Source organism: Staurois parvus, unplaced genomic scaffold, assembly GCF_062004578.1.
Source record: "Staurois parvus isolate SC_StPar_1 unplaced genomic scaffold, SC_StPar_1.0 ptg001495l, whole genome shotgun sequence".
Taxonomy (NCBI): domain Eukaryota; kingdom Metazoa; phylum Chordata; class Amphibia; order Anura; family Ranidae; genus Staurois; species Staurois parvus.
In genome coordinates this window covers 76,232-103,879 of record NW_028319291.1, presented here as the reverse complement: position 1 = coordinate 103,879, position 27,648 = coordinate 76,232, and the positions used below count along the sequence as shown (strand labels likewise).

At 47.7% G+C, this 27,648-nt stretch overlaps 1 protein-coding gene across 2 annotated transcripts in view; it reads left to right on the top strand.

Moving 5' to 3' along the window:
• Nucleotides 1–27,648, top strand: part of PLCD4 (phospholipase C delta 4) — a 121,093-nt gene that overhangs the window by 25,572 nt on the left and 67,873 nt on the right. The window contains exons 2-5 of one of the 2 annotated variants that reach the window (XM_089662588.1): nt 403–558; nt 3,858–3,913; nt 8,426–8,584; nt 19,278–19,506. In XM_089662588.1, coding sequence (XP_089518714.1) covers nt 3,892–3,913; nt 8,426–8,584; nt 19,278–19,506 — 410 coding nt within the window. In that variant the 5' untranslated portion in view covers nt 403–558; nt 3,858–3,891. The remainder of the gene's footprint in view (nt 1–402; nt 559–3,857; nt 3,914–8,425; nt 8,585–19,277; nt 19,507–27,648) is intronic. The other variant, XM_089662589.1, reaches the window with a different exon arrangement.

The following is a 27,648-nucleotide window of genomic DNA, read 5'->3' as shown; positions in this document are numbered from 1 at the left end:
GGGTCAAACGCAAACTGCATAGGTGTGAACTTTGCCGGAAATAAGAAAACTAATGCAGCCACCACATCTAAAGATTGGTAAGCTGCAATATAATACTTTTTGGGGTTGAATTCCGCTTTATCAAAATATCTTTCACCAGAAATACCGGCAATTGTCATCCGGCAATGTACACACACATTAGTATTCCTGATCACATGATTTCAAACTTTTTTTTTTTGCTTCGTCAAGCGGCGAGGGTGAAACCGAATCTTCTTTCCACTCCTGCGTTAGCGTGTAACCTTGTACGCATGCAGCCAGTCCATCAGTCAGTCATTGTGGGTATTCCCTGGGCTCCGTACATCCCTGCTTCATACGAGAGCTGCCTCTCCCAACTGACAATAATGCGATTTCTCCCTCTTGCAGGAAGGCTCGCTCTGCCAGGACCCGTCCTAATTAAATGACACACAAAGGTGGATCTGATGCAGAAAGCTCATTAAGCCCCTGGTTATTGGTGTACTGGAAACATGAGCCGACCGGAATCCTGAGACCTGGGAGGCAGCCAGCTCCCCTTTCTATCAGGTCAGTCCGCAGCAAGACTCCTCTTCTTCTGTAGTGGCTGCGTAGTTGGTGGCCAATGTATGTTTTCTTTTTTATTGTAAATGGCATCTCCAACCAAAAATTAGAAACCTAAAACTGAACTCCGCACACAAAAACGTTCATTCATCAACAGCCGCAAAAGATAAAAATCTACTTGGTGTGCAGCAAAATTATACAGGTATACATACAGCACAGGGAACACATTATACAGGTATACATACAGCACAGGGAACACATTATACAGGTATACATACAGCACAGGGAACACATTATACAGGTATACATACAGTACATACAGAGAACACATTATACAGGTATACATACAGCACAGGGAACACATTATACAGGTATACATACAGTACATACAGAGAACACATTATACAGGTATACATACAGCACAGGGAACACATTATACAGGTATACATACAGCACAGGGAACACATTATACAGGTATACATACAGCACAGGGAACACATTATACAGGTATACATACAGCACAGAGAACACATTATACAGGTATACATACAGCACAGGGAACACATTATACAGGTATACATACAGTACATACAGAGAACACATTATACAGGTATACATACAGCACAGGGAACACATTATACAGGTATACATACAGCACAGGGAACACATTATACAGGTATACATACAGCACAGGGAACACATTATACAGGTATACATACAGCACAGAGAACACATTATACAGGTATACATACAGCACAGGGAACACATTATACAGGTATACATACAGCACAGGGAACACATTATACAGGTATACATACAGCACAGGGAACACATTATACAGGTATACATACAGCACAGGGAACACATTATACAGGTATACATACAGCACAGGGAACACATTATACAGGTATACATACAGCACAGGGAACACATTATACAGGTATACATACAGCACAGGGAACACATTATACAGGTATACATAGAAGGGTTGCTTAGGGGTTTTTTTTTTAATTATTTTACAGGGATTCTTTAGATTGAGAATGTTGCAGATCCAATCACCTTGCCTTAAAAAGTAATTACGTACACCATGTACAGTAGAGAATATCCCGCTCTGCCCGCCGGAGAATCCAGCGTAATCTCTTGCCTGGATTAACCTTCTTATTTGTCCACCAATGTCATGTTCTGTCCCATCTGCCTTCAGCCGGGTGAGCACAATGATAGGCAATGGATGTACCTTGAGGCTCCGCTCACACCTAGGTAGTTTGCTTATTGTACATTTTGCAGTTCTTTTCGCAGTTCATTTTGCTTTTTTCTACACACGTTGACACCTTTTTTTCAACCCCCCCTTTATTTTTCTAAAGTGGAACTTTTTTTTTGGCTGGGCAGAATAAAAACGCAAAAAAAATTTTTTTTTATACATTTTTATTTTATTTTTCTATATTATTATTTATGTGTTTTTTAACATACTGTCACCCTAGCAGTACAGTGTCACCATAGTGACACTGTACTGCTTGTGGGGGGTGATGAAGATTTTTTTTTTACACTGATATCTTTTACTCCCATAAAGGCTGTAAAAGCAATCATTTCTCCTCTCTGGCTGCATTCCTGCAGCCATTGAAAAATACTGTGAGAGCTGTGATTGGTCACAGCTTGTCACATGGTACAAGGCTGTTGTGAATAGCCCTGTACCATGTGACTTCTGTGATCATTCACAGATTTCACAAGTAGTAAGCAATGATGTCAGAAGTGACATCTTGCTTACTACTTTTCATGTGATCACTGATTGGCCAATCAGTGATCACATGAATCGGTACCAGGGGCGGACTGACATCTCATGGGGCCCCTGGGCAATGGGAAATCATGGGGCCCCTGTGTCCTCGCCCACACTCAAACCACACCCAAAAAAGCCTATGAAAGATACCAGGGGCATCTCATGGGGCCCCATACTGACCCCGGCCCTCAGGCAGTGCCCGAGTGGCTGAATGGTCAGTCCGCCCCTGATCGGGACCTCACACAGAGGTCCTGTACAGTGAGCGTGCACAGGCTGTCAATGTGGGTGCCATTTATAAACGGCCACCCGCTCCTGCACTGCTCCCGTCCGGCTGTTTATGCACATGGGCCAGACGGGAAGTGGTTAAGGACATGATTGCAGTAGCAATATAATTGCAGTGATATTGTTACATATTCTTTTGATGCTGGACTTTTATTTATTCAATATACAGTATATTCACTTCTAATGTTTGCAATTGGCAGTGGAGCGCGACAATATTTCTGATTTGGAAACTCGGCCACTGCCCGAGGGCCCGGAGTCAGTAGGGGTCCCCATGAGATGCCCCTGGTACCTTTTTCATAGGCTTTTTTGAGTTTGGGCAAGGACACAGGGGCCCCATGATCCCCTATTGCCCGGGGGCCCCATGAGTTGTCAGTCCGCCCCTGGTATGTGTAGAGTCAGGGGCGGACTGACCATTCGAGCACTCGCGCACTGCCTGAGGGCCCGGGGTCAGTAGGGGGCCCCATGAAATGCCCCTGGTACCTTTTATAGGCTTTTGTGGGTGTGCTTTGAGTGTGGGCAAGGACACAGGGGCCCTATGATCCCCTAATGCCCGGGGGTCCCATGAGTTGTCAGTCCGCCCCTGTGTAGAGTGTAAGTGAACCACTTTTTCACAGTTTTATGCACCATTTTATTTCATTTTATTTGTATATCACAATTTTGGATCATTTCATTATTTTTTAGCACTTTATATACACCATAGTAGCTCACAAGCCCCCACACTTTAGCTTTACATATATATATATATATGTTGTACATTCACATCAGTCCCTAACCCTCAAGGGGCGTACAATCTAAGGTCCCTAACTCACATTCATACATACACATACTAGGGACAATTTAGACAGCATCCATCTAACCTACCAGCATGTTTGTGTGTGGGAGGAAACTCATGCAGGCACAGGGAGAACATGCAAACTCCAGGCAGGTGGTTGGAATTCAAACCAACAACCCCTAGTGCTGCCATGCAGAAGTGCTAACCACGTAGCCACTGTCTATGTCTTCATAGGACTGTGCACCTAGGAGGGACCTAGTAAGGGTTCTGAAAGACTTCAGATCCCTTCTAGATATTTGCAGATATATCATGGGACACGTGTCACACAATCCAGCCGGACCCCCCCCCCCCATATGGATGGACTGATTTTCTCATATGTTTCTGTAACCATAGTGTCTTTCAATAACAAAGCCTATATTCCTGACACAGGTCCATGTGATGTATGACCATCTATTTCAGCGTTCTGTATTTTGTCTTTAGATGACGGGAGAGCTGAGTGTATAACGCCTGAACGATGACCGCGCCGTGCTGCGCCCGTAAGTAGAAACTCTCATCAGCAGGGAGAATGCCAGGCAGAGATTTCCAGCACTAGGCTTGGTGGTACATAAATCAATGGCTGCATCATCAATCACAATTTACTACCAGATCAAGGAATTTCAAGTAGCTAATCACTAAGTAAAGCTATCCATACACTTTATTTATTTATTTCAGGTACTTATATAGCGCCGTCAATTTACGCAGCCCTTTACATATATATTGTACATTCACATCAGTCCCTAACCCTCAAGGGGCGTACAATCTAAGGTCCCTAACCCTCAAGGGGCGTACAATCTAAGGTCCCTAACCCTCAAGGGGCGTACAATCTAAGGTTCCAAACCCTCAAGGGGCGTACAATCTAAGGTCCCTAACCCTCAAGAGGCGTACAATCTAAGGTCCCTAACCCTCAAGGGGCGTACAATCTAAGGTTCCAAACCCTCAAGGGGCGTACAATCTAAGGTCCCTAACCCTCAAGGTGTGTACAATCTAAGGTCCCTAACCCTCAAGGGGCGTACAATCTAAGGTCCTTAACCCTCAAGGGGCGTACAATCTAAGGTCACTAACCCTCAAGGGATGTACAATCTAAGGTCCCTCACCCTCAAGGGGCGTACAATCTAAGGTCACTAACCCTCAAGGGGTGTACAATCTAAGGTCACTAACCCTCAAGGGCCGTACAATCTAAGGTTCCTAACCCTCAAGGGGCGTACAATCTAAAGTCCCTAACCCTCAAGGGGTGTACAATCTAAGGTCACTAACCCTCAAGGGCCGTACAATCTAAGGTTCCTAACCCTCAAGGGGCGTACAATCTAAGGTCACTAACCCTCAAGGGATGTACAATCTAAGGTCCCTCACCCTCAAGGGGCGTACAATCTAAGGTTCCTAACCCTCAAGGGCCGTACAATCTAAGGTTCCTAACCCTCAAGGGCCGTACAATCTAAGGTTCCTAACCCTCAAGGGGCGTACAATCTAAAGTCCCTAACCCTCAAGGGCCGTACAATCTAAGGTCACTAACCCTCAAGGGCCGTACAATCTAAGGTCCCTAACCCTCAAGGGGCATACAATCTAAGGTCCCTAACCCTCAAGGGGCGTACAATCTAAGGTCCCTAACCCTCAAGGGGCGTACAATCTAAAGTCCCTAACCCTCAAGGGGAGTGCAATCTAAGGTCCCTAACCCTCAAGAGTCGTACAATCTAAAGTCCCTAACCCTCAAGGGGTGTACAATCTAAGGTCCCTAACCCTCAAGGGGTGTACAATCTAAGGTCCCTAACCCTCAAGGGGTGTACAATCTAAGGTCCCTAACCCTCAAGGGGTGTACAATCTAAAGTCCCTAATCCTCAAGGGGTGTACAATCTAAGGTCCCTAACCCTCAAGGGGTGTACAATCTAAGGTCCCTAAACCCTCAAGGGGCGTACAATCTAAGGTCCCTAACCCTCAAGGGGCGTACAATCTAAGGTCCCTAAACCCTCAAGGGGTGTACAATCTAAAGTCCCTAATCCTCAAGGGGTGTACAATCTAAGGTCCCTAACCCTCAAGGGGTGTACAATCTAAAGTCCCTAATCCTCAAGGGGTGTACAATCTAAGGTCCCTAACCCTCAAGGGGTGTACAATCTAAGGTCCCTAAACCCTCAAGGGGCGTACAATCTAAGGTCCCTAACCCTCAAGGGGCGTACAATCTAAGGTCCCTTATACTAGCTGGTATAATCAGTTAATAATGTATAATCAGTTAGTAATGTGTATGGCAAGTTGTAGATTTAATGCTGAACACCGAGCACATAGGATATAACAGCCATATAAAAGCCACAAAGGATATACTGTAAATCCATTTTGTGTAAGTCAAATTACTTTGCAAACTAAGTAATTACCATGTAAAAGTAGGCGTGCCAACTTCACTGTGCTGTACATAACCTGCGCAGAGAGCAGAGCTGAGGGAGGGGCCCAGGCAGACCCACTCACTACAACTGTCTGCAGAAAACTACAGGAGGGGGCGGAGACAAGACCAGTCACCCTGACAAAGAGAGAGAGCAGCAGTGAGCGGTCTTTTTCACAGGAAGTCTCACACTGGATGACTGCACAGATCTGGAAGAAATATACAGAGCTCACCGAGATTCAAAGAAGAATACACATGGTGAAAAGAATTAGACACTATCAGGGGCGGACTGACCATTTGGAAACTCGGACACTGCCCGAGGGCCCGGGGTCAGTAGGGGGCCCCATGAGATGCCCTTGGTACCTTTTTCATAGGCTTTTTTGAGTTTGGGCAAGGACACAGGGGCCCCATGATCCCCTATTGCCCTGGGGCCCCATGAGTTGTCAGTCCGCCCCTGGACACTATTTACTTACCCTAGAGTACAGAAGATTGTACAATCAGACAGGAACGGGCAGTTTATATAATAGATGTGCCTAGGGTTTCTGAACACCAAAATCCAATCTTGTTGAAAACCACACTTTAAGATGAGCTTTTATAGAGCGCCCCCTCCCCCAATGTGTGGTTTGACTACAGAAATGTCTACCAGGGCGATGGTGAGGAATATAAATGAGTTTTAATGTGGATTAAATGGAATTTCCTATTAGAAATGGTATCTCTTAGCTATAATTAGTAGGATGTATTAGTGGAGCGCCGGATTTAGAGAATTAATCTGTCTGCCACTAATGGGGTCAACAAGTCCTTTGTCTCACTAGGAGGAGAAATTGTCTCACTGCAGTTTTCGTTTTTCTTTCTTATTAAAAATTTTTGGAAAAGTATTAGTGTTAGAATAGTTGGGACATTTCTGCAGGGAGGTGAAATACAGATAAAGAGAACCTGTCTTATGGGTCTTATGTCTGTGGCTCATACAATACACACGGCTCAAAAACATGAAAGGAACTCTTTGAAAACCCATCAGATCTCAATGGGGAAGAATCTCCTGCTGGATCTCTATACTGACATGGACGGGGTAATGTGTGAGGAACGTAAGGATGCCCCATCGTTTGATGAAATAAAAATGATCGACCTACAGAGGACTGAAATCAAAGACATCCCGAAAATCAAAGTGAAAAAATGATGCAGCAGACGAGTCCATTTTGCTGAAATGTCATTGCAGCAACTCAGAATGGTCCTCGGCAGGGGCGGACTGACAACTCATGGGGCCCCCGGGCAATAGGGGATCATGGGGCCCCTGTGTCCCTTGTCCAAACTCAAAAAAGCCTATGAAAAAGGTACCAGGGGCATCTTATGGGGCCCCCTACTGACCCCGGCCCTCGGGCAGTGCCCGAGTTTCCAAATGGTCAGTCCGCCCCTGGTCCTCGGTAGTTTGTATGGCCCCCACGTGCTTGTATGCATGCCTGACAACGTCGGGGGAGGCTCCTAATGAGACCACGGATGGTGTCCTGGGGGATTTCCTCCCAGATCTGGACCAGGTCATCATTGAGCTCCTGGACAGTCTGAGGTGCAACCTGGTGGTGTCGGATGGACTGATGGACCATCCCCATGAGTTGCCAGTCCGCCACTGGGTAGAAGAGGTTTTTAGGTTAGCCTAGGCAAAAATGAGTATTTATCCCTTGTATTGTCGGGGGATCCCACCCTGCAAGGGTAGATTTTATTATCCCCAGGGTGCAGCTTTAAGATGTGTTGTTGCATGCTGATGTGTTGCATTAAAGGGAGCCTGTGGGGGCTCTTATCTCCAAGTTCTTAGATACCTCCTGGTGTCTTCCTGCTTCCTTATACTATATGATTTTCATTGCTCCCCAGGAACCCCAAAAACCTTCAACACAAATAGATCCCACAGTTTTACGGTCCCACCCCTGGTCCTTCCACCTTCTGCACCTTTTTGTTGAATACAAAATATGATGGGTGTCCTCACTGACCAAATTGCAGTTCAGATTAATGCCAAGAGGCTGTGCCCACTATATGCACTCTGGGCTTTGGGGATAGCAGGGCACAGAACAGGGGCGGACTGACAACTCATGGGGCCCCTGGGCAATAGGGGATCATGGGGCCCCTGTGTCCTTGCCCACACTCAAACCACACCCAAAAAAGCCTATGAAAGGTACCAGGGACATCTTATGGGGCCCCCTACTGACCCTGGGCCCTCGGGCAGTGCCCGAGTTCCCCAATGGTCAGTCCGCCCCTGGCACAGAAAGGATGATCTAAGAAGGTGAGCAGACACGTCAAGGTGTTCTCTGTAGGATACCCTCCACCGTCCCACAGGCTACCTTTAAGGGTTTTATAAACTGAATTGACTTGGCAAGACATAGAATATCACACCCAAAATGCAGTTCACAGATGTTTTGTTGAGAAGAAACATACAAATTCACAATTGAAATTTATGGTCATTGATGGGATAGATAGAAATAGGAGGGGTGGACACCCAAAATGCAGTTCACAGGATTTTTTGTTGTTACGCCAATGGATTGGTGGGAATTAGTCCTAATGAAAAACAATGTATTTTCTTTTATTCATGCATTTTGAAAATGCATGTCAATGCATCAGGTAAGAACGAACCCCTAAATCTGCGAAATGATGGTTTCTGCAGGTGTGCAGCTGGATGAGAACCTGCAGCTCATGCAGGCCGGGTCTATGATGAGGAAAGTCAAGTCACGCAGCTGGAAGAAACAGAGGTACTTCAAGCTGCAAGAGGACTGCATGACCATCTGGTACAAATCCAAGAAGACTGGAAACACCAAATCCACATGTGAGTTATTTGGGATGAATACATGCAACAAAACGAAAAAAAATATTATTGTTTGCATTGTAACCAAAGCTTGAGAGCCAATTTCACTAATGATGCTAGACCAGGGGCGGACTGACCATTTGGAAACTCAGGCACTGCCCAAGGGCCCGGGGTCAGTAGGGGGCCCCATGAGATGCCCCTGGTACCTTTTTCATAGGCTTTTTTGAGTTTGGGCAAGGACACAGGGGCCCCATGATCCCCTATTGCCCCGGGGGCCCCATGAGTTGTCAGTCCACCCCTGTGCTAGATGCAATAATGTACAGTGCTAGAGGTGCTAGTAGCCAGTCAATGCAACTGGAGGTCTGCTTAACCCCTTGCCTACCAGGCACTTATACCCCCTTCCTTACCAGGCCAATTTTCAGCTTTCAGCGCTGCCGCACTTTGATTGACAATTGCGCCGTCATGCAACATTGTACCCATATGAAATTTTGATCATTTTTTTCTCACAAATAGAGCTTTCTTTTGGTGGTATTTAATCGCCACTGGGCGCTTTACTTTTTGCGCTATAAATTAAAAAAAGTGCAAAAAATTTGAAAAAAAAAAAAAAGTTTATTTGTTTCTTTTATAAAATTTTTCAAACAGGTATTTTTTCTTCTTCACTGATTTGCGTTGATGAGGCGGCACTGATGGGCACTGATAGGCGGCACTGATGGGCACTGATAGGCAGCACTAAAGGGCACTGATAGGCAGTACTAATGAGGTGGCACGGATAGGCGGCACTGATAGACAGCACTAATTAGGGGTCACGGATAGGCGGCACTGATATGCAGCACTGATAGGCGGCACTGATAGGTGACACTGATTATGGGTACTGATAGACGGCACTGACTGGCATCACTTCTGGGCACTGACTGGCGGCACTGACTGGCACAACCCCTGGGCACTGACTGGTGGCACTGACTGGCAGCACTGCTGGGCTGCACTGGTGGGCGGCACTGGTGGGCACCACTGGTGGGTGGGCACAGGTGGGTGGCACTGGTGGGCACAGGTGGGTGGCACTGGTGGGCACAGGTGGGTGGGCACAGGTGGGTGGCACTGCTGGCACATGTAGGTGGCACTTTTGGGCACAGGTAGGTGGCACTGCAGAGTGGCACAGGTGGGGGCACTGCTGGGCACAGGTGGGGGCACTGCTGGGCATGGGTGGGCGGGGCTAGTGGGCGCACTGCTGGGAGGAACTTGCGGGGGTCACTGCTGGGCACCGATCATCAGGGCACTGATCATCAGTGCCCTGATGATCGGTGCCGATCCCCGCTCTGACAACTGCCGGTTCTCGGCAGTACTTTCCTCACGATCTGACAGCGTGAGGAAAGTGCAGCCGAGAACCGGCACTTGCATTTTCCTGTGATCAGCGTGTCATTGGACACCGCTGATCACGTGGTAAAAGGCCGGTGGGATCGGCCTTTCACCACATCTCGTGATCAGCTGTGTCCGTAGGACACAGCGATCACGGAGATCGCCGGGTGCGCGCCCCCTGGGGCGCGCAGGAGAGCGCGTTCTGGGAGGACGTCATATGACGTCCACCCAGAACTAGCCGGCCGCGGTGCAGCCGTCATTCGTCTATGCGCGGTCGGCAAGTGGTTAAGTGCCCGTTTCAACAGACTTTGGGCTTCTGTTGGAGGCATCATTTTGACATTAATTTGAGATGCTTTTGAGATCATCCAGAATTTGACCTGCAGTTGACTTCCTTTTGACCAGCTTCAAATAGCTGGAGGGGGGGGGGGCAAATTTTACTCTTGCCTAGGGCAGCACAAAACCAAAATACACCACTCATTGTATGGCATAGTTACCTGTGGTCTTTAACCACTTCCCATCCGGCCCATGTATATAAACGGCTGGACGGTGACAGTGCAGGGGCAGTTTGCATTCATAAACGGTGCCATTTTGGACTGTGTTGCTCCCTGGGAGCACGCAGCACCGCGATCCGGTGCCCATTGAACCGATCACTGTACGGGACCTCTGTGTGAGGTCCCGATCATGTGATGACTCATTGGCCAATCAGTGATCACATGAATAGGAGTAAGCAAGATGTCGCTTGCTGACATCATTGCTCACTACGTGTGAAATCTGTGAATGATCACAGAGATCACATGGTACAAGGCTAGTCACAATAGCCTTGTACCATGTGACATGCTGTGACCAATCACAGCTCACACGCATTACAACACATCAAAGGGTTATTATTATTGCTTCTGATCACCCAATCACAGCCCAACTCGCAGATTCCAACTGTCATTTTTCAAGGCATGTTCAATTCTGATTGTAGGCTTTGGGGCAACATAGACAGTTATTAGCACTGAGACTTTGATACAAGAGGCCTAGTGAGACTAGAAGCAGTTCTGTGACATCACTCGTCCCTTAGCTTTGCTAATGATCCTTCACTTGGATGAAGTTCATTGCTGATCGTTAGTCTGGAAATCCTGAGAGCTGTTTTTTGGCAGCCAGACAGCACTAACATTAGACGCCGTCCCCCATGCATGAAATATTGACTTCTGAGGATCAGTGTGCAAGACGTTGCATTTCCAGTAATAGTAGGGGGGGGGGGGAGGCTGCATGTACTGCAGTAAAAAATAAAAACTTAAGAAACTCCAGAAAAACAGTAAACAATTAAAATGTATATAAGGAAGCTGTATAACCTGCCAATGGATTTTAATTCTGTACATTCAATCCTGAGATTTGCACAGTACATCATTATTATTTTTTTCCGTTCAGCCAGTGGGTTGAACGAAAAAAAAAAAGTGACCTGATTCCCTCATCTACACATTCAATGTGGATAGGGGAATCCTTCCTGCTGAGCTATTGTATTCAATAGATCGACTTGTCTACAACCAACTACCCCCTACATGGTTTTAAATTCGTCCAATCCCTACTGAACTGGAGAATTTTGATCCAAGTATGGCTGGCTTATTTGTACAGATAGTCTGGAGACATGAATTTCCTCTATTGCAGTAAAGCAAAAAAAAAAAAATAGGCACCACTGTGCCCCCTTGTAGTATGCCTCTAATCTGCCCATCCAACAGTTTCATCTAGGACTTCTTTAGAACATTCCTGACATGGTTGGGGTCCAAGACCCATAACTCAAGTTTGATGGCTCCCTTTCATCAGTTTTATACTGTCAGGGGAACACCTAATATTGAGAGACTTCTCTAATCAAGGTAGCTCTGGACACTGTACAAGGGCACCAACATTCCACCTGGCCGGTGGGACACTACAGCCCAATTGGTTAACCTGCTGAAGGCCATCATCTTGTACAGTCCAACCAACCCTTCCCCAGTGGTGTATGTAGGTTTTGTGCTGCACTAGGCAGCACAAAAATCATCTGCCCCCCACAGACACCGACCAACACCCCCCCCTTCCACCTCCTGTGGAGAGAGCCTGACATTGACCAACAGCAGCACCCATGGCCCCCACCTTGGAGAGCTTTCCACTACCCCCCCTGGCAATAGAGAGAAAAAGACACTCGTCTTCATAGCTCCAGGACTGAGAGTCAGGCTCTAGATACACCATCAAGCATCCGCAACCTCTCTCTGATCCCACCTGGTTCCTATGGCGTACGTGTCCCTTCTTTTATCCCTTCTTCTGGGGGGGGGGTGCTACCCCCTGAAAAATGCCGCCCTAGGCAAGTTCCTTATTTGCCTTGTGTTAACCCCTGCCCTTCTCCACAGAGCCTGTCTTCCTAACCTAAAGTGAGTCTAAATGTAATTTTTTTTTAAATACCAAACTTGTCCTTCTTGCCTGCTTTCTGCAATTGTTTTGCACAGAGGAGCCCCGATCTTCCTCATTTGGGCTCCTGACTCCTCCCCCTTCTGAGTACCCCCTTAGTAAGCTGCTTACTATGGGGGCACACATAGAGGTGTTCTCTGTGTATCCAATGACACACAGCATGGCTCAGCCCCATCCCCTGCTCTCTGGGAGGAGTGAGGAGCAGGGGCGGACTGACCATTCGAGCACTCGGGCACTGTCCGAAGGCACGGGGTCAGTAGGGGGCCCCTTGAGATGCCCCTGGTACCTTTTTCATAGGCTTTTTTGGGTGTGGGCAAGGACACAGGGGCCCCATGATTCCCTATTGCCCGGGGGCCTCATGAGTTGTCAGTCCACCCCTGGTGAGGAGAGAGCAGGAGGTGGGGCTGAGCTCTCGGGCACAATGTTGGAACCACTTTAAGCATTGTCTGTACCAGCCTTTCTCAGCCTTTTTACCATTAAAATTACTTTCCAGCCTCAGGTAACCCACTGCTAATATCCAAAGCTCATGGTACTTTATTGTGATGGTCAGTGGGAAGAATGCTCCTTACACTTGTGGTCAATGAGAAGAATCCCCCATTACCTCTGCCACCCCCCTCTGCCTCTCCCTCCACTGGCTCCCGATTGCCCAACGCATCAAATTTAAACTTCTAACCCTGACCTACAAAGCCATTCACAACACTGCCCCTGACTACCTCACCAACCTGATCCCCAAGTACCGCCCTACCCGTACCCTTCGCTCCTCACAGGACCTCCTTCTATCCTGCTTCCTGGTCTCCTCCATCCATGCACGACTGCAGGACTTCTCCAGGTCCTCTCCTATCCTCTGGAACTCACTGCCCCAATCCATCCGACTGTCGCCTTCCCTCCCCACATTCAGGCGCTCCCTCAAAACCCATCTCTTCAGGGAAGCCTACCCCACCCTCACCTAACGGCCATTCTCCCTCATTCCTCCCACCACTTCATTCCCCTCAGCCACTTCATTCCCCTCAGCCACTTCCAATTGTACCACTACCCCCTCCCTCCTAGATTGTAAGCTCGAAAGAGTAGGGCCCTCTTACCCCTCGTACACTGTCTGTTTTTGTTGTACTGTGCCATGTATTGTCCCCCCTATTGTACAGCGCTGAGCAAACCCTTTGGCGCTATATAAACTCGATGTAATGTAATAATAATTACAGAGAGCTAAAAAAATCATTAGTGTTAGTAGGAACCTATCTGAGAAGCAGAAAATGCTCATTGCTCAGGGAGCCCCCAACAACCTCTGGAGGAACCCTAGGGTTCCATAGAGCCTTGGTTGAGAATGGCGGGTCTAAACCCGCCTAGGGTTAGAAAGAATAGGAGGCCAGTCCAGTCTACTTATTTGTAGATGAGAACCTTTACCTGAGATCTGTATGGTGGGAACATCTTCGGCACTATGGGATAACATCCTAGCAGTGCTGACCACAGTAATTTCCATGTAGTAAAACAGCAATTCCCTTCAACAACGGGTACCCTCGCTTGTACCAGGAGGAGAGTAATAGCACCTGGTATTTACTAAAAGTCTGCGGTTCATATATTGCAATGCAACAAACATCTCCATTTATCCTCTTTCCCATTGAAGGGTCCTCCAACGATTCCAACCAAGGGGAACAAAGGGGAAGTGTTACAGGAACTTCAGGTCACTCATTCAGCTCTAGACTCCTTTGCACATCCCTAACTCCTCCCACCACCTCGTTATATATGCCCCAGAGAACAAGGCCCCATATCGACATTTAGGTAGGACTACTTTGGTGCTTTAGGACTTGATGGACTCTCCACTTATGGAGCTTAAAGGCATAGTGCAGAGGGAGAGGGTGCACAAACCTAACGCATTACCACTATACAATTTTATTCAATTAATAAAGCAAGTAATATAGTCACAAATGCATGACAATGACAAGAACATCATAAAGTGCAGATGATACGGCCTCCAGATCCACATCGCTCAACTGATAACATGGGAAGACCTTTCAGAGTCCAATATGGATGACGCGCTTCGAGGGGCAAGCTCTCTTCTTCAGCCAAAAGATTGGACAGTGAAGGAGCTGCAACAGCTCACGTGGCTATGATTGGACAGGGAAGAAGCAGCATCAGCTCACGTGCCTATGATTGGACAGGGAAGGAGCAGCACCAGCTCACATGCCCATGATTGGACAGGGAAGAAGCCGCAACAGCTCACGCGCCTATGACTGGACAGGAAAGAAGCAGCATCAGCTCACGTGCCTATGATTGGACAGGGAAGGAGCTGCAACAGCTCACGTGCCTATGATTGGACAGGGAAGGAGCTGCAACAGCTCACGTGCCTATGATTGGACAGGGAAGGAGCAGCAACAGCTCACGTGCCTATGACTGGACAGGGAAGAAGCAGCATCAGCTCACGTGGCTATGATTGGACAGGGAAGGAGCAGCAACCGCTCACATGACTATGATTGGACAGGGAAGAAGCCGCAACAGCTCACGTGCCCATGATTGGACAGGGAAGGAGCAGCAACCGCTCACATGACTATGATTGGACAGGGAAGGAGCAGCAACAGCTCATGTGCTTATAATTGGACAGGGAAGAAGCAGCAACAGCTCACATGCCTATGATTGGACAGGGAAGGAGCAGCAACAGCTCACATGCCCATGATTGGACAGGAAAGGAGCAGCACCAGCTCACATGCCCATGATTGGACAGGGAAGAAGCCGCAACAGCTCACGTGCCCATGATTGGACAGGGAAGGAGCAGCAACAGCTCACGTGCCTATGATTGGACAGGGAAGAAGCCGCAACAGCTCTCGTGCCCATGATTGGACAGGGAAGAAGCCGCAACAGCTCACATGCCCATGATTGGACAGGGAAGAAGCCACAACAGCTCTCGTGGCTATGATTGGACAGGAAAGGAGCTGCAACAGCTCACGTGCCTATGATTGGACAGGGAAGGAGCTGCAACAGCTCACGTGCCTATGATTGGACAGGGAAGGAGCAGCAACAGCTCACGTGCCTATGACTGGACAGGGAAGAAGCAGCATCAGCTCACGTGGCTATGATTGGACAGGGAAGGAGCAGCAACCGCTCACATGACTATGATTGGACAGGGAAGAAGCCGCAACAGCTCACGTGCCCATGATTGGACAGGGAAGGAGCAGCAACCGCTCACATGACTATGATTGGACAGGGAAGGAGCAGCAACAGCTCATGTGCTTATAATTGGACAGGGAAGAAGCAGCAACAGCTCACATGCCCATGATTGGACAGGAAAGGAGCAGCACCAGCTCACATGCCCATGATTGGACAGGGAAGAAGCCGCAACAGCTCACGTGCCCATGATTGGACAGGGAAGGAGCAGCAACAGCTCACGTGCCTATGATTGGACAGGGAAGAAGCCGCAACAGCTCTCGTGCCCATGATTGGACAGGGAAGAAGCCGCAACAGCTCACATGCCCATGATTGGACAGGGAAGAAGCCACAACAGCTCTCGTGGCTATGATTGGACAGGAAAGGAGCAGCACCAGCTCATGTGCCTATGGTTGGCCAGGGAAGAAGCAGCAACAGCTCAAACTACTCTCTCCTCCTATCAGCATTTTTCTAGTAAGCACATGTGCTTGCAGCGTAACTGATTGACTTCTAGCGCTGCTCCTCCCAGTGTGCTTTGTACTGTACAGGGGAATAGAAGATGCTGATACTCAGGGGGCGATTTACTAAAGGCAAATAGACTGTGAACTTTGCAAGTGCAGTTGCTCCAGAGCTTAGTAAATAAGGGGAAGCTCTGCTGACTCCCATCATCCAATCAAGTGCAAGCAAAAATGCTGTTTTTTTTATTTTTTATTTTCCTTGCACGTGATTGGGTATTCTTTGAAAAGTGAATACCTTATTTACTAAGCTCTGGAGCAACTGCACTTTGCAAAGTGCATCATCTATTTGCCTTTAGTAAATCAACCCCCAAGTCAGATCCTACTGCTTTTAATGATTAGGCAACTGCAGTTAGGCTCGGTTCACATATACGCATTTTGCGTTTGATGCTTTCTCCAGTGCTTTTTGCAGTTTGTGTTGCATTTTTCTACATGTGTTTTTACTGCATTTTGTGTTTTTTTCAGATCTCTTTTTTTTTGTTAACCTCTTCACGCCGGCCGAATGCAAATGTGTGGCCTCCCAGCGTCTGGGCCTAGACGCCGAGCGGCTGCACATTTGCATTCTATTAAAAATGGACATATGTGCTGAGAGCGCGCACCCTGCGCTCTCCCTACACACATGTCCGGTACTCACAGAAAGGTCCCGACCTCCTCTTTCGACCTTTCATGTGACTGCCGTGATGGCGCGTCATGGCGGTCACATGACCCTAAACCCCGCTCCACCTCCCGGCTTCTAAAACTCTTAAAGGGCCGGGAGGCATCGGCGTGAAGGGGTTAAAGTGGAATTTTTTTTTTTGTCACTGGACAGACTAAAAATGCAAATCGCAAAACGCACTACCATGCATTTCAGCAGCTTCTCCATTGAATTCTATTGTAGGAAAAATGCTGCTTTTAGCCCTGGTGCATACTGATGCGGTGAGGAATTTGCAGCGTTTTCTGTGTGAATTCCGCACCGCATCAGAATCGCACCCCGTTCATGCGAACCGCTGCGTGTGTGTATGTTAAGTATGCAGCGTTTTCTGTGCGAATTCCGCACCGCATCAGAATCGCACCCCGTTCATGTGAACCCCTGTGGGTGTGTATGTTAAGTTAACAACACCCTGAAATCGGTCCACAAAACGCAGTGCGATGTACAGAATCGGATCGCATAGGTGTAAATACACATGCGATCCGATTCTAATGCTGAACCAAAAAAGGGTGCGGGTGCGGTGCGAATAGAGCCATAGAAAATGTACGGCTCCGATCGCACCGCACTCAAATCGCATGTGATTTGCACAGGAATTCGGTGCGGTTCCTATTCGAATCCCATGCGATATACCGCACCGCACAAGTGTGAACCTGTGCTACAGTCCATTCACCATGGTTTCCTATGGAACACGTTCACATCTCTGCTTTTTTGAGCGTCTCCGCTTTTGGAAAGGGTCAAGGACTTTTTTGAGCCTAGGTTCCCACTTGTGCGGTGCGGTATATCGCATGGGATTCGCACAGGAACCGCACCGCATTCCTGTGCAAATCACATGCGATTTGAGTGCGGTGCGGTTCCTGTGCGAATCCCATGCAATATACCGCACCAAAAGCGCAGACGCTCAAAAAAGCAGAGATGTGAACGTGTTCCATAGGAAACCATGGTGAATGGACTGTAGTGCGTTTTCTGCATTGCTGTGAACGGAGCCTTATTGCAGGTTTCTTCTGTCCTCCTGGAGCAGAGAGCACACAGTATACAGTATCATTGAGCTGCTTGGCTGACACACGGGTGGTTTTTCTGATTCTGCGTAGTCAGACATTGCTCACGCTCTGCGGTTATCTATTTAAAGAAAAAATGACCTATCGCGGTTATGTCTCTGTGGTTTATTTTACATGACAGCTACATTTGTAATAAACTATAGATGGACGGGGGTGGGGGGGTAGGGGGGGGGTGTTGAGCGCTCTCATTGCTCATATGTAACCAGGGGCAGACTGACAACTCATGGGGCCCCCAGGCAATAGTGGATCATGGAGCCCCTATATCCTTGCCCAAACTCAAAAAAGCCTATGAAAAAGGTACCAGGGGCATCTCATGGGGCCCCCTACTGCCCCGGGCCCTCGAGCAGTGCCCGAGTTTCCAAATGGTCAGTCCGCCCCTGTATGTACCTTGGGTACCCAACCTGTGCGCAACATATGAAAGCTTAGTCAGTCCATACAGTTGTGTTGTAAACCACTTTTTTCAGGGTGCTAAAAAAGGGCAAAGTGACCTCAGCACTTGAATGAATCCAAACTGATTAAAAAAGTGCATTACAGGAAAAAAAAATGATAATGTTCCTTTTAAGGAACCCCATGACGCACCCCTCCATCCCCTGTCTTCCCCTCTAGGCAGGGCCATGGATAAGGGGGTACCACCAGTCCTCCTGTATGGGGCCCAGGCCGGTGGGGGGGTCCAGGCAGCTGGTTGAATCAGATGTGGGCAGAGAGGGTGGCTTCTTCTCCTCTTCCTCCTGCTGGCTTTCAGCTGCAGCAGCGAGAGCCATACAGGGGGTCGGTTCCAGTAATTTCCCCCACCCATCATCCTCCCTGTGCACCATGTATTCCCCCCTGCTCCCCGGGCCCCCCGTGTGCCCCCACAGTGCTGTTGGCTTCCCTCCTTTCCTTTCCACCGGCATCTGCAAGCACACAATAGGATCCTTCACGATGGAGAGTTGAGGAAGGGTCCGCTAATGATGTCACATCTAGCAGCCCCTTCCTTTCCTGAATGAACACAATGAGTGATTGGTAACAATCACTCACTGTGTTCATTCATAAATGAAGCTTCTTTTTTTTTTTTTTTTTTTTTTTTTTTTTTTTTGGTGGAGGGGCCCTGTCAGGTTTTCTGCATGGGGCCCCCGTGGTTTCTAACAGCAGCCTTGCCTCTGGGTGTGACAATCTTCTATTTTACTTCCAGTTTCCATCAGCGACATCGAGACCGTCTGAGACGGCCACCAGTCCGAGGTCCTGCAGAGCATTGGGGATGAGTTCCAGCCAGAACTTTGCTTTACTATTGTTTTCCATGGCATCTGCAAACACACAATAGGATCCTTCGGGATGGAGAGTGGGGGAAGGGTCTGCTAATGATGTCACATCTAGCAGCCCCTTCCTTTCCTGAATGAACACAATGAGTAATTGGTAAAAATCACTCACTGTGTTCATTCATAACTGAAGCTTCTTTTTTTTTTTTTCTTTGGTGGAGGGGCCCTGTCAGGTTTGCTGCATGGGGCCCCGTGGTTTCTAACAGCAGCCCTGCTTCTGTGTGTGACAATCTTTTATTTTACTTCCAGTTTCCATCAGCGACATCGAGACCGTCCGAGATGGCCACCAGTCTGAGGTCCTGCAGAGCATTGCGGATGAGTTCCAGCCAGAACTTTGCTTTACCATTGTTTTCCATGGTCGACGCGGGAACCTGGACCTCATCGCGAATACCCCGGAGGAGACCCAGTGCTGGATTCAGGGCCTGGAGAAGCTCATAGAGTCCGTGAAGAACATGGACCAGAAGGAGCTGCTGGATCAGTATCCTTTCACCAGATCTGGACATGCTGTGTTCTAATTTCACTGGGTGTCACTAATATCTTCTTGTTCCTTAAAGTGTTACTAAACCCACAAAATCAGTCTGTATATGCAGTAAAGAATGCTTGTTATACTCACTGTGGAACCTAAGGGGTTAATCATCCACATTGAGTAAAAAGGCTGTTTGATCCTGTCTTCTCTGATTCTCCTCGTCTTCCAGTGCCCCCTATTATCTCCTGATAAGACATATTGTGTGGAGTCACTCTGCACATGCTCAGTTTGGTGTGTATTGCTAGAGAGGTGTTTTTTTTTCCTTTGAAGAGTGCGTGTGATCAGCACAGGGCCAATCGGCACTGTCCAGGCAGAGGTTAGGGGTTCTGCATCCTCCTAGAGCAGAATTCAAACTCCTCCCACAAGCTTTAACATGTGCTCTGCCGGGCACTGATAGAAGTCACAAGACTGCTATATACTGCTGATAAGGAAAGGTATTTAGCAGTTTATATTTACTGAAATAATTGCATTTCCATGTTGTGTGTACTGTGGGAGAGCAGATATAGTGAATGAAGGCTGCAGGGAGTCCAGATATAGTGAATGCAGAGTCCGGGGAAACCGGATATAGTGAATGCAGGGTCCGGGGAAACCGGATATAGTGAATGCAGGGTCCGGGGAGAGTGGATATAGTGAATGCAGGGTCCGGGGAAACCGGATATAGTGAATGCAGGGTCCGGGGAGACCGGATATAGTGAATGCGGGGTCTGGGGAGACCGGATATAGTGAATGCAGGGTCCGGGGAGACTGGATATAGTGAATGCGGGGTCCAGGGAGACCAGATATAGTGAATGCAGGGTCCGGGGAGACCGGATATAGTGAATGCAGGGTCTGGGGAGACCAGATATAGTGAATGCAGGGTCCATGGAGACCAGATATAGTGAATGCAGGGTCCGGGGAGACCAGATATAGTGAATGCAGGGTCCGGGGAGACCGGATATAGTGAATGCAGGGTCTGGGGAGACCAGATATAGTGAATGCAGGGTCCGGGGAGACCAGATATAGTGAATGCAGTGTCCGGGGAGACCGGATATAATGAATGCAGGGTCCATGGAGACCAAATATAGTGAATGCAGGGTCCGGGGAGAGCGGATATAGTGAATGCATGGTCCGGGGAGACCAGATATAGTGAATGCATGGTCCGGGGAGACCAGATATAGTGAATGCAGGGTCCGGGAAGACCAGATATAGTGAATGCAGGGTCCAGGGAGACCAGATATAGTGAATGCAGGGTCCGGGGAGATCAGATATAGTGAATGCAGGGTCCGGGGAGACCGGATATAGTGAATGCAGGGTCCTGAGAGAACAGATATAGTGAATGCAGGGTCCAGGGAGACCGGATATAGTGAACGCAGGGTCCGGGGAGACCAATTTCTGGTACTTATATAGCGCCATCAATTTGCACAGTTTCGTGGCAAGAGCACATTATCAAAGGATTTTACCAATTACCAATCTCTTGAATAAAAATACTAAACTATCAAGATTTCTCTCTTTTGGGTCTTATTGCTGAGTCCCTAAGGTGATCTCCTGATATGAAAGCACACCACCCCTGGCGATAGATGATATAAGGCAAATTCGTGTTACTGTAAAGAGGCGCACTCCCCCTGGTGGTAGGAGACGGCAAGAGTTGTGCACGGTTGTTCCTGAGAGCTCTACGCTGATCACCATTTGGCTGTGACCAGGAGTAGGTCATTATACTCCAATGCGCTTTGGCTTGCGCTATCTGGTTAGTGCATTTTACAGCTATTCTCCTATCACAGAAGTCACGGATTTGATTGGCACTTGGATGTACCCCTAGATCTAATGACTCTAACATCCCTATCACTATATGCACTTCGATTGGTCGGATGAATCTTTATTACTTACCCGACCACTGTTTACATTAATTTATGTACGTTAAACCTGGTGCATGTCATACCTCTAATGTATTTCCTTCTATTTCTATTGTGCATATGTAAATTCTCCTTACTATACACTCAAGCGCTGCATTATTTTGCTTTATTTTATTTTCTATGAAGAGGTTATACGAGGTTTACCTTTATGCTAGCGGCTTGAATCTTTCAGATCCAGCGCTCGTTTTTATCCTATTTACCAGGTGGATGAGTCTAGCCGCTGAGTTCAGGATGGTCTAAAGTGGGAAGAGCCTGCACTGGGGTAGGCCGGTGAGGAGGGAGTTGCAGTAGTCCAGGCGTGAGATGATGAGGGAGTGTACGAGTAGTTTAGTGGTGTCTGGGGTAAGGAAGGAGCGTATTTTGGCGATGTTCCGGAGGTGGAGCCTGCATGTGTTTGTAAGTGATTTGACATGAGGCTGGAAGGATAGGTTTGAGTCCAGAATGACGCCAAGGACTTTGGCTTGCGGGGCGGGATTAATGGTGGTGTTGTTGGTAGTGATGGATAGGTTGGGGGGGGGCCCACGCCGGGCAGGGGGGAAGACGAGGAGCTCGGTTTTGGAGAGGTTGAGCTTGAGGAAATGTAGCGACATCCAGTCTGAGATGTCATTTAGGAGGTGAGTGATGCGGGCAAAGGGGGGGTGGTGAGGGGTGGAGAGGTAAATTTGAGTGTCATCAGCGTAGAGGTGGTAGTTAAAGCCGTGGGAGTGTATGAGTTTGCCAAGGGAGGAGGTGTAGATAGAGAAGAGAAGGGGTCCAAGGACAGAGCCCTGGGGGACCCCAACAGAGAGGGGGAGGGGGAGGGAAGGGGAGGTGGCACCGTTGTAGGAAACGCTGAAGGAGCGTCGGGATAGGTAAGAGGAGAACCAGGAGAGAGCGGTGTCTCTGATGCCAAGGGAGAGTAGTTTATTAAGGAGGAGGGGGTGGTCAACTGTGTCGAAGGCCGTGGAGAGGTCCAGGAGGAGGAGGACAGAGTAGTCGCCTTTGGCTTTGGAGGTTAGCAGGTCGTTGGTGATTTTGAGGAGGGCAGTTTCCGTGGAGTGTAGGGGACGGAAGCCGGACTGTAGTGGATCAAGGAGGTTGTTGTCAGTTAGGTGGGCGCTTAGGCGGTCGTAGACCAAGCGCTCAAGGAGCTTGGAAGTGAGTGGCAGCAGGGAGATGGGTCTGAGGTTGTTTGGGTCAGTGGGGTTCAGGGAGGCTTTTTGAGTATGGGGGTGATGTGCGCATGCTTTAGGGGGGAGAGGAATACGCCGGTAGAGAGGGAGAGATTGAAGATGTGGGTGAGGGAGCAGATGAGGGAAGAGGGGGGTGACTGGAGGAGTTGAGAGGGGATAGGGTCCAGGGGGCAGGTAGTGAGGCGGGCTTCTGAGAAGAACCTGGTGACTTCCTCAGTGGTAGCGGAAGGAGTGCAGAGCTGGGGGGGTTATGGTAAGCGGGGTCTTGGGTGTGGTGGGGGGCAGTGCGGTTGCGAGGTCAGAGGAGGGAAGAGATGAGGGGGAGATGGGGGGGGGGAGGCTAGGTGGGGAGGTAGATTGCGAGTTGACTATGTCCTTTTGGATTGCATCAATCTTGTTGTGGAAATGAGTGGCAATCTCGCGGGCGGTGAGTGAGGTACTGAGTGGAGGAGGGGGGGAGAGAGTAGGGAGTTGAAGGTGGAGAAGAGTCGGCGAGGGCAGGAGGAGAGGGTGTTGATCAGGTTTACAAAGTAAGCCTGCTTGGCGGCGTGGAGGGAGGAGGTGAAAGTGAGGAAGGCAGATTTGTAGAGGGAGAACGCACGAGGGGACCTGGTTTGGCGCCATAGTCTCTCTAGCGCGCGACTGCGGTGTTTGAGGCATTTAGCATTTAGTATGGTCGTTCTGCCATGGTTGGAGTGGTCTAGGTTTGATGTAGCGTGTGGTTAGAGGTGCCAGAGAGTCTAGGGTAGCTGAAAGTGAGTCGTTGTACGTGGTGGTGGCTAGGTCAGGACATGACAGTGGATGGATGCTGTCGTGTAGGCGGTCGGCAGCATACACATGCTAGGGACAATTTGGACAGGAGCCAATTCACCTACCAGCATGTCTTTGGAGTGTGGGAACAAACCGGAGTACCTGGAGGAAACACACACAGGCACAGGGAGAACATGCAAACTCCAGGCAGGAGGTGCCGTGGTTGGAATTTGAGCCAACAACCCGAGTACTGCCAGGCGGAAGTGCTAAACATTTAGCCACTCTGCTGATTGAGATATATATATATATATATAATGTATTTATGTGCTTGCTGCTAACATGTTTTAGTTCCTGATGTTTTTTGCCACATATCACTAGTAGGCTTCATGGACAATAGAGTTTTTTAAGCTCTTAGAAGCTGTTATCAGCATTTGTTTCTGATCCTAGAAGCTAAATAGTTACATAATTAGTCTGGCTGAAAAAAGACAAAAGTCCATCCAGTTCAATCATAAAAAAAAAAGTTTTAATCCTATACCCACAGTTGATCCAGAGGAAGGCAAAAAAACTCAGCAAACCATGATCCAATCTGCTCCTGTAGGGGAAAAAATTCCTTCCTGATCTCCCGAGAGGCAATCGGATATTCCCTGGATCAACTTTACCTATAAATGTTATATCCAGTTATATTCGGTGTATCCAAGAAAGAATCCAGGACTTTCCTACAGCAATCCACTGAGCTGGCCACAACCAACTCTTGAGGGAGTCTATTCCACATTTTCACAGCTCTTACTGTGAAGAAACCTTTCTGTATTTTGAGATTACATTTCTTTTCCTCCAGATGTAAAGAGCGCCCCCTTGTCCTCTGTGATGACCTCAGGGGGAATAACTCTACACCGAGTTCACTATATGAACCACTGATGTATTTATACATGGAGATCATATCCCCCCTTATGTATTATACATGGAGATCATATCCCCTTATGTATTATACATGGTGATCATATCCCCCCTTATGTATTATACATGGTGATCATATCCCCCCTTATGTATTATACATGGAGATCATATCCCCCCTTATGTATTATACATGAAGATCATATTCCCCCCTTATGTATTATACATGGAGATCATATCCCCCTTATGTATTATACATGGAGATCATATCCCCCCTTATGTATTATACATGGAGATCATATCCCCCCTTATGTATTATACATGGAGATCATATCCCCCTTAATCTCCTCCTCTCAGTAGAGAATAAATTCAGCTCCTCTAATCTTTCCTCATAGCTGATCTCCTCCATGCCTCTTATCAGTTTAGTTGCCCTTCTCTGTACTTTCTCCAGTTCCCCAATGTTCTTTTTGTGAATTGGTGCCCAAAACTGAACTGCATATTCCAGATGAGGTCTTACTAATCATTTGTACCGGGGGGGGGGGGGGGGAATGATATCTCCCTCTCTGGAGTCTATACCTCTCCTAATACAAGAGAGGATTTTGCTTTAGACACAGTGTTATCCTCTGTGTCCATGCACACTATTTTAGACTATTATCTTTTTCAAGCTTCAGCTTTTAGAAACAGAAAAATAAATTATCTTTGTAGATTTTTGGGCGCACTTTTCTGGCAGAAAAAAAACGCTATATGCTCCTAAACACTACTAAAAAGCTCATAACAGTTCTTTTCTAGCTGTTTGTTTTTCCTATAGGTCTTGTAAAAACTCTAATAGAACACTAACGCTCCTAAATGTTGCTAAACGCTACTAAAAAACGCTAATACCAGAGTCTTTCACATTTTTCCGGCGTTTTTTGAGCTTAAAAAGAAAACCGCCAGTGTGCATGGAGTGCCTGGAGCCGTAAAGTCCACCTTCTGTACAAAGAAGATACCCCACCTTATAAAATAGGCTGCAATCAATATTCCTTCCTTCTCATATTTCATTTGCACTTTATTTCGGCAATTCCTTGTATGCTGAGTGGATAGTTTCATGGTTTTATCACTAACTATAATTCACTGTACGATGCATTTGGGAATTCAGGGGATTAAATGGTAAAATGTCTCCAATCAATTAGGAGAGAGTCCCGTGGGCGTAATATGATGGATGGCAAACACGGCTTCACATTTCTTCCAAATAATCGCAGAGATTGTAATCATTTCATCCTTTCTTGTTAATCTGCAACAATATTTCATTCTCTGCTGTCAGAGAGAGATGGGGAATGTATTAAACTATTGAGTCTAAAGTACAATCGATAGCACATAACGAGGTTTAACCCCTCCCCCACCAGAGGATTTCCCCCCCCCCCCCCGCTTCCTGACCAGGCCATTTTTTTTTGCGTTACGGCGCTGCGTTACTTTAACTGACAATTGCGCGGTCATGCAACACTGCACCCAAATGAAATTTACGTCCTTTTTTCCCACAAATTGAGCTTTCTTTCGGTGGTATTTGATCACGTGTGCGTGTTTTTTATTTTTTGCGCTATAAGCAGAAAAAGACCGACAATTTTGAGAAAAAAACCCTATATTTTGGACTTTTCGCTATTAAACATGTCCAGTAAAAAAAATTTAAAAATCATATTTCGTCATAAATTTAGGCCAAAATGTATTCTGCGACATGTCTTTGCTAGAAAAAAAAATCCCAATACATATAAATGAATTGGTTTATGTGAAAGTTATAGCGTCTACAAATGGGATTTTTTTTTCTACTAATAATGGCGTCGATCAGCGACTTTTAGCGGACATTCTGACACTGGGGGGGGAGGGAACTAACTTGGTGTCACTGATATCCCCAGTGACACCAATACAGCGATTAGTGCTAAAAAAAAAAAAAAACACTGACACTGTACTAATGACACTGGGCAGGAAGGGGTTAATGTGAGGGGCAATCAAAGGGTTAGCTCTGTGCTGGGAGTGTTTTACTAGGGGGCGGGGCAGGGGGGTGTTCTTCACTGTACCTGTTTGTAAACAAAGCAATCATCCTCCCCATCGGAGATGCTCAATAATCATCGGGCGCCGGCGGGCAATTATCGTCCAGGACCCAGTGATTGACATCCGCGGCTGCGAATGGTGGCGCAGGTAGGGCTCACGCGTGCCCTCTACCCAGAGATGCAGAATGACGTGTATGTATAAGTACGTGCAGGGGTGTCCCTAGGGTTGGTGTCACCCGGTGCGATAACACTTGGTGACACCCCCCTCCAACGATCCCCGCAGAATGGATCGGATCTGCGGATTGAGCATAATAGATCAGAGTCCGATCCATTATGCTCCCCAATCTGCAGATCTGATCCATTCTGTGGGGATCGTCGGCTTGCAACCTATACGGGGTGACACCGGACTCGCTCCACGAAAAGGTAAGTTGTAAAGAAAGCTAACGATTCTCACAGGATGGATCGGATCCATCCTGCGTGGATCGTCGGCTTGCTTTACAACTTACCTTTTCGTGGAACGGGTCCGGTGTCACCCCGTGCGGTAGGTGTCACCCTGTACGGCGCGCACCCCCCGCACCTGCCTCGGGACGCCACTGTATACGTGATCAGTATATCTGCTATAGGGCGGTCCTAAAGCGGTTAAGGAAAAGGTTCCATACAATGGCATAGCTAAATGTATTACAGCCAAAGAACAAGAGAACCGCCTCCTGCGCTCAAGAACGGTGAAATGATGGAAATATTTCCAGTCGTTGAAAACATCAGCACACACCTTGCTGCCCTCTAAGGGTCGGAGAAAACCCAAACTACGTACTGCAAAAAAAAAAGGAAACAGAGGCCACACCTGCCTAGTGCATTACCTGAGAGTTAGCATTATTGAGTTATGAGGAGATATATGGATATGGAATATGTCGATCCTCCTCAGTTCTTGGGAAAATGGGAACAGGAGCTTGGAACAGAACTGAATGAACAGCAAAGGAATAAAATATTCAAATGAACACATGGGGTGTTGAATATGAGCACCATTGAAATGAATTACAAATGTTTGGCGAGATGGTATATCGTACCAAGTAAGGCACATAAACAACAAGTAGATGTTTCACCGTTGTGTTGGAGAGGTTGTGGGGAAAAGGGAACAATGGGACACATATGGTGGCACTGGCTGAGTATACAGGACTATTGGAAGGGAATAATACAACTCTTTTAGGAAATATGTGGGATTATGGTGCAGAGAGATCCATGGATGAGTTTGTTTTACAAACCCGAATCTTCAATGTGCAGGAATAGGGTACTGTATCATTTAGTCAGTGCAGCCAAGGGCTTGATCCCAAACTTTTGGCAAGTCTCAGAGCCACCAAGAGTAAAAGACTGGAT